The 13,826-nt window shown below is 41.1% G+C and overlaps 2 protein-coding genes across 2 annotated transcripts in view; one reads left to right on the top strand and one right to left on the bottom strand.

The window, feature by feature from the left end:
* Positions 1 to 5,481: 5,481 nt before the first annotated feature.
* On the bottom strand, positions 5,482 to 7,943 carry dio1 (iodothyronine deiodinase 1). Its single transcript, XM_080550503.1, has 4 exons — positions 7,591 to 7,943; positions 7,346 to 7,489; positions 6,460 to 6,659; positions 5,482 to 6,006 (listed from the first exon to the last, which is right to left on the bottom strand). Exons 1-4 carry the CDS (start codon positions 7,925 to 7,927, stop codon positions 5,941 to 5,943), a joined length of 747 nt encoding a protein of 248 aa, XP_080406629.1. The 5' UTR covers positions 7,928 to 7,943; the 3' UTR covers positions 5,482 to 5,940.
* A 2,095-nt stretch (positions 7,944 to 10,038) lies between these two features.
* Positions 10,039 to 13,826, top strand: part of glis1b (GLIS family zinc finger 1b) — a gene marked incomplete at both ends in the record, with an annotated part of 57,325 nt that continues 53,537 nt past the window's right edge. Inside the window, one exon of the mRNA XM_080527781.1 lies at positions 10,039 to 10,336. Within this exon, the coding sequence (XP_080383907.1) occupies positions 10,039 to 10,336 (298 nt within the window). The remainder of the gene's footprint in view (positions 10,337 to 13,826) is intronic.

Below are 13,826 nucleotides of genomic sequence, written 5' to 3'. Positions count from 1 at the left end.
AGCTCTCAACGATCATATTCTGCTGCTGCACAATATTCTACTGCGCCCCATAGTGTCTTGGTGGTAAAGTGCAGGCAGTCAAAGGCCTACTGTCATTCACAGGAGATTAATGCTGGTGCGTGTAGTTCTTTTGGAAAACTTGTTTATTTTAGAATATTTATCATATAAATAAATATAAATAATACTCATTACATTGACATTTTTGATCAAATAATTGTTGTGGTAATGTATTATTAGCGACCCCCACAGATGTATGATTTTACTGCTTTCATGGGAGCTCAGACCTTCCTTATGGGAGCTCAGCTCCCATTGGCTCCCACATAACTCGAACCCTGCACCTATTCAATTCCCTAAGATCAAGTGTGAGTGGGGAGCTAACTCTGGCGCATTTACATTGATGTGGAAACTGATTTGTTGATTAATGTGCACTGTCCCTGGTAAATAAAATTAAAAAAGGGATTCAGGGCACATTACTGAACAAAATAAAAATCCCGAATTTCCTATGAAACTTGCTGGTCTGACCAACACACACAACCTGATTGAAACACCTCCCCGTGTTTCTCCTCATCGGGTTACAGAGGTTTTATCTGCACTCATCACTCATGAACATGGAGGGAATGTACCAACTCAAATGTGGAGTGTATGATTACAAACCAACACATACTGTCATGACAGTCAGAGGTAAACAAATACAATACAATGTGACTTGATGATGAAGGTCACCTCCTATTTCATCTTCTCCAGGAACGAGCACACTGCCTCAGGAGGACTGTAGCCCAGAGGTCAGGGAAATGAGTAGCCTTGTCCACCGAGGCAAAACCACAGAAGACCTCGCTCACCTTTCATGTAATTGTAGATCAGGGGTGCTCACACTTTTTGGAACCAAGATCTACTTTTCAAGTAGCCAGTCTGCCAAGATCTACCAGTCTAGTTTCAACATCGCAAACGTACATGCACGTACTACAAACACACACACACACACAGTTCCCAGCCTGCATAGTAAACTCACAATACACTTTCCCTCTCTCTGTCACACAGCCACAGGAGAAGACCATCACAAACCCTCCCTCTTTGCTATTCTCGCTCACACACATTCACACACACACACACACACACACACACACACACACACACACACACACACACACACACACACACATTTGCCAGTCTGCATAGGGAGCCATAGCACAAACCCTCCCTCTCTCTCCCCCTCTCTCTCTCTTACACACACACACACACACACACACACACACACACACACACACACACACACACACACACACACACACACACTCACTTTCTCTCACTCACACACTGACAGCCAGTCTGCAGTACCATAGCCAACTACTGATCCAACAAACAGAAAAGTAAACCAGATACAAAACAGGTAGTTCCCTAGTTTGAAAGGAGGAAATAAATGCATTTCTCTACCTTAGTGGGAGACCTGGCACTGGGAGGAGGCAGCTAGTTTCTAATAGTCAGGGCTGTAGGAGCTGGTTGCAAGGTGTCATCAGCCACTGTGGATCTGTCATCGAAAAGGCAATCTGCAGCCTCGAGAAACTTTTTTCACAATTTCGCCGTCTTTGAATGACTTCTTGTGTATAACAAGAACGTGACTGACGCGATAAGAAGCTATCGTTGCAGCCGTACGTTTTCGCTCTTTTGCCACATTTCCCTTCTTCGAAATAGCCATCGTAGATTTGCTGATCAGACAGACGCATTTCCAATATCACATTGTGTAAAAAAGTCCTCCTCCCATTCTGGATGGAAGTTATACGTTATTGGTTTCTTACTTGGTCCAGCTTCCCCACTCATTTGTAGATCACCTTCGGCATCTCCAACTGGTTCCACAGCTGCACAACAGCGGAGAGAAACGAGCTACAGAGAGTCGTGAGAACAGCACAGGAGATCACCGGCGCCCCCCTCCCCTCTCTGGAGGAGCTGTACAAAACACGCTGTCTCAGGAGGGCCTCCAAGATCTCCAAGGACCCGACCCACCCTGGGCACGAACACTTTGTCAAGCTGCCCTCGAACAGGAGGTACAGGACCCCGGCCGCTAAGACAAACAGACTGAAGAACAGCTTCTACCACAGGGCCGTCAAGGCCCTGAACACAGAAAAGGCCTAAGTTCTGGGCCCAGGACAGTCCGGACGGATTGTATGGCAGCTAGTGCTGAGGCACAAACATGTACATTTTCAAGCCTGCAAACTGTGACACTTTAAAATAATGTGAAAAAATACTTTTTGTGCAATATGACAACCCTAGTTGACTATCTGTGCAGTATAGTACAGTGGATTGTGTACATAGCCTTTATTGATGTAAACCAGCTCCTTACCTTCTTGTGATTTTATGCATCTATGCTTTTTCTAAAATGTGTTTTCTTTTCCTTTCCTAAACACCAGGGGAGCCTCCCCTCCTAAATTTCGTTGTTTGGTACCTGTACTGTAGCAATGACAAATAAAGTCCATTCCATTCCATATAGCCTTTATTTAGTATTATATAGTATATAGTAGAAATTGGAAGGCTAACTAGGTAATTAGTCTCGCCGGTATTTTGTATTTTGTAGTTGGTGCTGTTGACTGCGCATGCGTGGTGAACCGCGTGTTAGGTGTAGGTGAAAAGATCAGATCTCAGACTGGCTTACCTGTACGTCAATCAAGTGGCAAAAGCCATAGTGAGGATGGATGATAGGCGAACTTTTTTTTTCTTTTTCATATTTTTTTTTCATTTTTTTTTTAAAAAATGTCCCCCCCCCCCGTTTTGTTCAATGCCATGCGATCTACCCATACTACCTTTGCGATCGACCGGTCGATCGCGATCGACGTATTGGGCACCCCTGTTAGATGCTTCTCTTCTTTGCTGTCCAAGATAAACACAGGTGAGTCAGGAGCCATGGAATGCTTCTTGACTGAGAGAAGACCACATGAAACTGCAGTAGGTTTTGAGAAAGGAAAACGACTTGTGGACAAATTCGTTTAAATCTGTATTAGTGAGCACTTCTCGTTTGCTGATATAATCCATCCACCTGATAGGTGTGGCATATCAAGATGTTGAAATGGTAACCCCCCAAACCCCTGCCCGCTCACTCCGTTCCTCCACCTCGGCTGGCCGACTGGCCCCACCTCCTCTACACAGCAGTCGGGCTGCCCGATCACGTCTCTTCACAACACTGGCTCCCCGCTGGTGGAATGAGCTCCCCACGGCTGTCAGAACGGCAGAGTCACTACCCATCTTCCGTCGTAGACTGAAGACCCATCTCTTCAGGTTACATCTTAACTGCTCCTCCTGAGACATCTTCTGACCCTCACCACTACGTCTCCTAAAGACACCCGCTTTCCCCTCTACTGTGTCCCTAAGAACTTCTATTGCCCCCCTTGTACTGTTTCTCAGTTTCTCCAGTAATAAAAATTAAAAAATTAAAAAAAAGTTTTAGTAGAAGGCGATAATAGGGAGAAGGTTTTTCCTTCTATCAGTGGCCCCGGGCCCGAGCTAGAGTACTCTTCCTGCAACGAATAGTGGACTGCTGATTCACATGCTTAGTATTCAAATGTATTGATTGTAAGTCGCTTTGGAATAAGGCGTCTGCTAAATGCCAAAAATGTAAAATGTAATGTAAATGTTGATTAGACATCATGATTATTGCACAGGTGTGCCGGTTGGATGTACAGCCAAATTCTCTGAAACAGCATATGGTACAGAAATTAACATTCAATTCACGGGCAACAGCTCTGGTGGACATTCCTGCAGTCAGCATGCCAATTGCACGCTCCCACATAACTTGGGAGACATCTCTGTGGCATTGTGCTGAGTGATAAAGCTGCACATTTTACAGTCTTCTACTGTGACCAGCCTAAGGCACATCTGTGCAATAATCATCTTGATATGCCACACCCGTCAGGTGGATTGATTATCTCGGCAAAGGAGAAGTGCTCACTAACCCTAACACAGATTTTTTTTTAAAATTGTGAACAAAATGAGAGAAAATAGGCCTTTTGTTTACATAGAAAAAGTCTTAGACTTTTGATTTCAACTTGTGAAAAATAATACTTGGGGTCAGTCAGAGGTAAACAACACATATAATATATATATATTATCTTTGGTGAATTAAACTTTCACAGTTGTGCTTTAGCTTATTTTCCTTGAGTATGGAAGATCTGAATGCGTGAAATTAGCTGTTTTTCGCAGCTGTCTGGCTGGCTCAGTGCTACTGTTTTCTATGGTAGTGGGGCCAGTCCTGTACGGCCCCTTTTTGTCAGTGAAACGCTGAGTGTGGAAAATGGTTGTGCGCATGCTCAAAGTATGCCTCTCTGAGTGTTTCTGACAGTGACCCCACCAACATTTTGGGGTTAAAAACACCACTGCACAACCCCAACATATTATGAATTCAAATGTGCTCAAAATTACAAAGGCATTACATTACAACCATGTGAGGTATCAACAATATTAAAAACAACAAAAACTGCATATTAAAATGCAGCAGGGTACGCCTATGCCTTCTGCATGGAGCCTACTTTAAATTAATCAATGTCCAGAGGTTTGTACTGTAATCATCATGTAAAAAGCATGCAAAAGCATAGACAATGTGTCATGCACAGTGGGTAAATGGTAAATGGACAGCACTTATATAGTGCCTTATTCCAAAGCGCTTTACAATGGCCTCTCATTCACCCATTCACACACCAATGGCAGCAAGCTACCATGCAAGGCGCCGGCCCGCTCATTGGGAGCAATTTGGGGTTCAGTGACTTACTCAAGAACACCTCGACATGTGGACAGGAGGCAGGGATCGAACCGCCGACCTTGCGGCTCATTAGACGCCCCGCTCTACCTCCTGAGCCACAGCCGCAGGGAGACCAAATCACTGTAAACCTAGGTCTAGTATGTAACATGCAAGCTTTCTAAAAGCTTCCTTAATGGTTGTAATAGCTATGTTTAATCGGTAGCAATCAGGGAATGAGATCCTTTGAAATAAATACAAATGTCCAAACTGTTTTTGGTTTTGAAAAAAAATGGGGTGTCCTACCTAACACTCGGTTTGCATACAAACATGTTGTTTTTCCTGTCTCTGTTGGTCGCCTCTTCGAATTGTGCATGAATGCAAAAACACAACAGTTGATGTCTGACACTACAACTCTGTTTTATATTATTATTATTATTATAGAGTTTTATAAACTTAAGGATGTTGTTCTTTGGAACTTCTAACTCAATTTCGTACAAACGTACAGAGTGCTTGCAGGGTGCTCCTTTAATTTGACCCGTATAATGTAAAATATCAGATACAAATATACCAACTATAGCAGACATTGTTTCCTTTTTTATACACCTATTTATCTATACTTTGAAAACATTTAAATTGCAGAAATATTATTTTGTTTTAAATTATTTGGTTTAATAAAGTTAGATAATTAATACATATTATCTCAATCATTAATGACAATATCCCTTTCAAATCGACACCTAGTTCCTACCACCTATGCACTTCTTGAGATCTTTCCACAGGTATAAGTAATGTGTTAATAGCTTTACCTGGCCCTCTTTTATGTCAGGTGGATTTTACCACATTGCTTACACCTATTAAATTCTCTCAGATCAGATCTCCTCAAGCACAAAGGGGGCAGGTGTGAGGACGATCATCTGGGAATTAGGGCACATACAAAATCGAAAATTACAATCCTTTAATTTCCTATAAAACTCCCTGGTCTGAGCAACACACACACACACACACACACACACACACACACACACACACACACACACACACACACACACACACACACACAGGAACATCTCATGTTTCTCTTCATCAGATTACAGACTCCAAAGGTTTGATCTGTACCCATCACTCATGAACATGGAGGGAATGTCCCAACTCACAAACCAATACATGCCGTCAGTCAGAGGTAAACAAACAATACAATGTGACTTTGTGAAGGACACCTTCTAGTTGCTTTTGTCAAGGAAGGAGCGCACTGCCTCAGGACTGTAGCCCCAAGGTCCCGGATTCCCCTGAGAAAAGAGAAGAGGCAGATGGTTGTATACGGTAGCAAGCTGAATTTACATTCTAAACTTGCAAATACTATGAAAGCAACAAGGCGGGGTGGGGTCACTGGCCAGAGTGTGGCAAGCTGCCATTTGCCTCTCCCTATGAAATTCACAAGAGAGAAGAAACACACCTCAGGGCCCAGACTTACATACTGTACATAACAATATGTATGTACATATTGTATATTGCATATTGTATGTAATATATGTCAACATTCTTGGTTGAGTTCCAGACGCCCTTTCTCCCAGATCTCAATTTAAAACGACATACCGGTAGTCACAATGTGTGCTTGCAAGGAAGAAAACAAAAACAAAATGCTTGCAAATAGTCATTTACAATTCTCTCTTTCAAACGCAAGCAGATTGCTTATGCAATCTTGCTACATTAAACTCTTTAATTTTTAAAGAAATCGACACCTTATAAACAACTTTTCCTGCCTGCAGCACGTAGAGCCTCTCAGGCATGGCCCCATATTTAGAGGACGTGGTATCAGTCATGACGTCCACTACCACAGGGCACAGGAGGTCCTCTCTGACCAGGAGCTGAGCTGCTGCCAGGCGCTCCTCCAGGTTCTGGTGTTTATTTATGTCAACGTTGTTGGCAAAAGCCCAACCATCTGAAGGAGAGACAGACCATACTATTCTAGTGATACACATATGAGTAAACAAACAGACATGTTTTTGATAGTTCTAATCAAGCCACTATCAAACATCTTAAAACATCGTATCTAGATAACCGTTTTATTGATCACATCCCTAGGGTAGGGCTTGCACAAAAATACGAAAACAGAAAAACACACCGCCGCACTCGCTGAATAAAAACGTCCGTCTGTCGCGATCTTTGCGACTCTTTGTTCTTCCTTGCGGAAAGTTTGAATGAAGTCCAAATACTCACCAGAGTGCGTCGGTGTATTGTTCTGTTTTCGTCTTTGTGTGAAACGTATGTGCAACCCAAATAGGTTGTGGTTGTAGTCAGTGGCGGACTCAGGCTGTTTGAAGGGCAGGGGCGAAAAGAAAAAAAAGGCACCTACTGCACAACATGGGACCCCATCAGTGCACATGGTCAAGTTTAGACCATTGGAAGGGCAGCCAATAGGGAACATCCTCTAATTTCGCCACTCAAAAGGGCACTTAAGAGGGACGTTTTTCAACCGTGGGGGCACCAGGAGGGGCGGTCGCCCCCCATGCCCCCCCCCCCCCCCCCCCCCCTGAGTCCGCCAGTGGTGGTAGTTGTAGCTAGGGTATGGCTTATGGGAAGTGATAACATGGGTGTTTGACCCTGATCAATTGGTTCTAAAGCTACCTGTTGAATGGGCCTCGGCGATGTAGATCACAAGGAAGTCCGCCACATCGCTGAAGTCCTTGATGAGCCCCATGAACTCCTCAAGTTTGTACATAAACGGGGGTCAGGTGCAACTTCCAAAATTCAATACCAGTGGTCTCTTGTCTATGGTGGAAGAATAAGCAGAACACAAAGATTACAACGGGAATTGCTAAATGAGTAGCCTTGTCCACCTCCTAGGCAAAACCGCAGAAGACCTCGCTCACCTCTGATGTAATTGTAGATGCTGGTCTTCTTGCCGTCCAAAGTAATCACAGGTGAGTCAGGAGCCTCGTAGCCCTGAAAAGCGTTGTCACCCAGAGAAGACCAAGCGTGACTGCAAATGGCTTTGAAAAAGTTAAATGACTTAAAAGTTGGTCCCCAATCTTCATACTTGAACCTCGGGTTCTCAGTCATCGTAAGCTTTTCTCCTATCTTCAAAATACATTTCTTAGTCAAGCTGGGCGAAACAACTGCCAGAAGGGAGTGAATCAGAATCTGCAGAATTCCAAAGAAAACACTGCATAGCGTTAACAGATTACAGTACAATTTCATTAACTTCATGTTGTTCGTTTGCTGTCGCCACTTTGGCCCAAAGTACGCGAAATAAAGACTGACTATCGGTGATATAACGTTGTAGCCTATGCAAACAAATACCATTCCCCCACCTCGCTCCTACGAACGACACGTTAACCCCTAATATAGTCTAATATATATATATGACTGGATGGACTAAAGTAAGATGGTGGAATATGTAGGCCAAGTTACGACCATATTTCTTGAGCCTATCCATTCATTTTTGGTCAGTCATAGATATAGACTTACCGTAAAATGCTTCATGTGAACGCATGTATAAAACCATACGGTAGTATAGGCTCACATAAATAAAAGGTAGCCCAATCCTAAGCAAATAAATGCCGTTAAGGCATATAGAAGGCTATTATAAACAATTCATTGATATATCATGCGCAGTTAAATAAAAAAAAAATAAAAAAAAATTAGAGCCCATTATTTCAAAAGTGTTCTTCTGACCTAGTATTATTACAATGTGGTCAAACCTCTGCTACTTGTATTTGCTGGACCTATCCGACATTATCCACAAGATGGCGCTATTTAACTGTAGACTACTTGGCGGATTTGTTTCCCTTTGCAGTCAACCTCAGATATTTAGCCAACATTTTATTTCGATGTTGTTGTGGAGATCATCATTAAAATAGTTGAACACGTTTTTTTCATGTGCTCCAAAACTTATTGACAATCCATATTACCGTCGAAATTAATTTAGCCAACATTTTCTCTTTCATGGCTCCTATTTAATAAACACAAATTCACCAAAATGAACTAGGCCAATGCATTTAATTCACCCACCAAAAAGATCAAGATGATTATGAATGATCACATAGCTTTTCTTTTTGTATAACCTTTTTTCGAATATTATTGTTGTATTATTATTTGTATATATAATATATTACATATTTTAGATCGAACACATTTTAAGAATAACACGGCAAATGCATATTCAATTCACTTAGAATTACATAATTGCTGCAATAGGACTACATCAAATAATAATAATAGCGGCTTACTTAATCAAACAAAGAAAAACGAAAAATCAATCTCAACCTAGACTACTTCGAGTATTAGTCACACATTCTTCCTTTTGATCCATCATGTAATGAAACATTACAGTATTATGGCCTTAATATGAACAAGAGGGATTAATGGACAGATACATTTTATTTTATTTTTATGTTCGTATCTCATTCAGATGCCCCTGTTGATCTCTGAATACATTACATTTTTCTTAGTTGCCTTAGTGTGTGTGTGTGTGTGTGTGTGTGTGTGTGTGTGTGTGTGTGTGTGTGTGTGTGTGTGTGTGTGTGTGTGTGTGTGTGTGTGTGTGTGTGTGTGGTGGAGAGTCTATAACCAAACATAATTGACTCTTGCGTAAAATAATCTATCATATCATAAACTAAAGGCTATAGTTTTTTCCTCTAATATTCCATAGTGTCAACTCATGTAAACTCATTTTGTTCCATAATCACTACCTGACTGAGGCGTTTTTATTGAAACACATGGGCCAATGGACGACTAGGAGGCATGGATGGTTCTCAGTGATTTTCTAATAATTACCTTGGCACCTGTCCACGACTTGCTGCTACGCAGGTTCTCCCACGGCAACATTTCAGCACACCAGTTCTCCACTGTAAAACGGTTCTCGATCGATATCTTCAAGAGATAGGCGCAAAGAGACATTAACTCAAATACTGCCGACTAAATGGACGCATTCAGTGTCAGTCAGAGCGAATTCTTAAGACGCGTGTTTTGGATGCTGAGATTTGATCGCCTATTCTGATCACTCTAAAACATTAAGTTAGAAAAGATGCGGTCGGCACTCGCTTTTCTTTTCATTTGGCCGGAGATGCTGATATACACAGAGCATTCATATTCTTCCCTTCCGAGGTCTTATTGATAAGGTAAGTGCACATACAACGTTTCTGTCCTTGCATCACTGAAATGATTACACTACTGAATGGCTATTTGAATTCCCGTGCCAAGCGTGCGTAAAGGTTTTGGAGATGCTTTGATGTGGCCTAACCGGGGATATTCTTTATTTCTCCGAACGCAGGTAAATGTGAACATAGAGCTTGCACACTGGGAAAACCGCAATTCCGATGCAGAAGTCCTCAGCTCTCTTCGGAATGGTCAGTCACTGTCAAACCCCGTCGTTCACAGACTTCACGGAGCTGACTCTCTCCATGTATAGCAGTAAATCGGACATCTGTGCGAGACGCGTAGGAAACGATGGTTTTGGACCTCCGATTTGCAGGAGCCCACACAACAACCCGAGTCAAACGCACTGTCCCAGTCCGAAGCGACCCGCCGGGTCCGAGGAGCGCTATGGATCTCAGGAGAAGACCCATCTGACAGCCAAAGCTTCCCGCGCGTGCTTCTCCCTGTCACCGGGACAAGGTAACGTCTGAACGGTCAATTAGCCTAAACCTGAACCTCTCATTGAAGCCTCTCAATTTCGCCTCCTATATCATCATCAATATTGTATTGCAATTATTTTGGGTGTCATTATAACGATTTACTGCATAATACGATGTAATATCAATCATTTGCAAGTTAGATTTTTACAATAATTTTAGCTGAGTATTGGAAATAAGTCGGATAAATGGTCGGAATTAAAAAATAATATACTACTTTATTTTTTTAGTCGGCCACATATGGCATCCTTAAGAGCACAGATGTCCCCCTTTGATCCAGTTACACTGTATATTTTGTTGACAGATCCTTGTTTGCAGTGGTGGATTATACTGAGATAACATCCTAGTTAATTAAGCACAGAGGTCATATCGTAATCTTGCCAATTTCATAAAGAACACCACAATCAAAGCCAAGTCAACACACGGCCGTGTGAAGTGATACATGTGGAGTAACTGCCAGAGCGCTTCCCGCTGTGAGTGGAAGCCAACAGATGCGACTGCACTCACAGGGCAAGTGCTTGACATGCTCTCTTTGGTGTGAGGACATCTGAACATCTCTAGTGCTTTATCCTGTTATGCTGTTAGAAATAGCGTATTTACATAGCATATTGGAAAAGGCACTTATTACAAACAAACATAGCTTTATCACATGATTCATATTAATACATTTCGTATGTATAGGGCTAATTTATGGTAATTTGAAGAATACATTTATTTTCATTTTCTTATTAGTTGAATTACCTGTTATTGAGGATTTTAAGGTATTGAAGGTGTTCCTAAGTAGTCATTGCAACATTTTAAGAATGAACATGTTTTTGGGACTTCAAATCTCATAATCTATACCCATTCATGTTAGCACTGTTGAACAGTTTTGTGTACATAGGTGAGATTAAATTAAATGGTGAGATATAATATGAATGTGTAGTGGTGGAGCGTTGATGGTCAGAGAGCCCCATGATGAGAAGTATCCTTGCATAGGACCTAAAGACGTTCCTAAAGTCTTTCACTAACACCTCCAAGCTTTAGCTCAGTGGGCTAAGATGATCTTGAGTTTAGCAGATGACCACGTTTGATGTCCTATCCATTATTGTTGTGTCTTTATCAAATGTAATTTGTGTATTTTTTGATTTCATAAAAAAAAGCCATGCATGAGGGTATTTGGCTATTTCACAAAACTGAAAATGATAAAGTGCAAATAGTTCTGTTCTTCTTATCATCAGTGAGTGATCATGGGAACTTCCATACCTAGGCCTTTGACTTCAGTGAATCTGATTCATTTCCTGGTTGTCTCCTAACGACAGTCATGAGCACACACAATTACTAACCAGGACTATGTGGAAACTAGAATAGTCTTCATGTCTTTGTGAATGACTCCCTGTTTATAGAGTGTTATTGTGCAGGAGAGGGCGGAGGTAATTACTCGCCCATCCTAAATTATGATTATACAAAACTGACTTTTATATTAGCAATCATCCTTAAGCAAAAAGAGGCTCAAAGGATTTGATTATTGTTTCTTCTTGCTAAACACAAACCATATGTCTCTGAATGTGTCTCAGCATTTATGAGGTCTTGGTATACAATTGTTCCCTCACCATTGTCCCAAACCAGCATGAATCAACTTATTGTTTTTGCTATGCTTTTGAACTTGCATTCTGTAAATGTGGGAATGCAAAATATGCACATTGTGGATTAGGTTATTGCCTATGTGGATGAATATTCAGACACTTCTTTTCATTTCCTTTGAGAACCAGAGAGAACCAATGAGCTACTGAGATGTTTCTTAGAAACTGGAAAAACGATTACATTTATTATAATATTAATATTATTGCCATGTTGAAAAACATATCAAACATCAACATACTTAAGTGCTCTTCCAAGACTGCAGAATAGACTGAGTAACACAAGGGCAGGTTACTGTCAACGCAGGCTACGGGTGGCTTCAAAACCTGGCCGTCCTATAGCAGTGGCACAGGCTAACCACATTTGCCAACATAATATTTTTCTTAATCTGATTAGACTACTGACATTTCTTCACTGACACACGTTTAAACTAATTACAGGAATTGTTTTGTAGGCATTGAAGGCATGTAAAGTTGTGACATCAATTGAATTGACAAGTTTTGGGTTGTATTCTGTTTAGCTGGCCATGCAGCTGAATGCCCTATGACGTACCCCAGGTATAGATTCTCAGGTTTTGGAGTTCTGTCTAGTCCATGTGCAGTAGATGATCTATAGGACACATCGTGCTTTTGTATCATGCTTCATCTCAGCCTGATCTTATTTCATGCTTCTCTCTGTGGAGGAGACAGGGTCTCTATCTGAATGTTCCATCATTATTCTAGATGTAAACTGCAGAGAGCCTGCACTTAATTAGAGAAGTGAGGCAATTTTAGATGTATCAAATATTTGTTTTAAAAAGTGTACTTTCCTCTGTCCTTACTGTAGTAATGATGAATCTGTCTTTTTCCCCCAAGATCTGATCCTGTATCCTGTTGCATCAAATCTGACAAATCTCATATGTTTAGAGCTTACAGTACAAACCAAATTAAATGATCAAACATCTCCAGTCATTCCCAAACTCTGAGGGCCAGATGTAACTAAACAGTCACATACTGGGGATATACTCAAAGTCTGAGATGGGATAGCTGTGTTGAACAGAGCAGTCTGCGATGATCACACATCATTAGAGGTCCATATGATATCGGCAGCCTGAGTGGGCTGGTAGCATTAGACAGAGAGGCACTATTGACCAACTATCAGACAGGTTTTTCAGGAAATTTTTCATTTACATTGTATAGTATACATTATTTGATATTGAAGTAAATTGTTATTTTCTCTCAGGGCAAGAATTTCCAAAATCTTTATTTTGTCCTGATATCTGTTACTCTTTTGAGGGTCCTTAGACTCTGATACAGTGTCCAGCTTCTCAAATATGTCTAATGCTGGAATTGGAATACATATTATGCTCATAGATAAATACAACTTCTCAAGATTTGTATGGCATTTTAATATTGAAAAAAATATTTAGAATTAATATATTCAAGTGTCAAAGAAAAGCCTTTTTTATAAGAATAGGACATTTATTACTGAAGGTACCGGTAACAGTTGATAATCGGTATCATGAGGCTACTGTACCAGGCTACTGTACTATAAATATCAGTGCCCACCAGCAAAGAAAATATTTATTTTGCGAAGAAAAATACCTACCTAACTTAAAAAAACAAGTCTAATGTTTAAATGAATGTCTTTTCAGGTGTTTATTTTAACATCATTTGATACCTTTTTAAAGTTTCTCCTGGCTGGGTCAATGTTGGTTGAGATTTTGTGAGCTTATTTGAGAAAAATGTTTGAATTTGAGCAGTGTGCTGGAATCCCACACTTTGTCAGATAAATGCACCGGTCTGTCTGTTGATTCAGCCCATGAAAAGATGAGTAATGGACTTCGGAGTGAGTCCTTGCAGTTACTATTAACA

Source organism: Nansenia antarctica (genome assembly GCF_963989245.1).
Source record: "Nansenia antarctica genome assembly, chromosome: 1".
Classification (NCBI taxonomy): Eukaryota; Metazoa; Chordata; class Actinopteri; order Argentiniformes; family Microstomatidae; genus Nansenia; species Nansenia antarctica.
The sequence above is the reverse complement of the archived record's forward strand: the minus strand, read 5'-3'. Positions and strand labels throughout refer to the sequence as shown.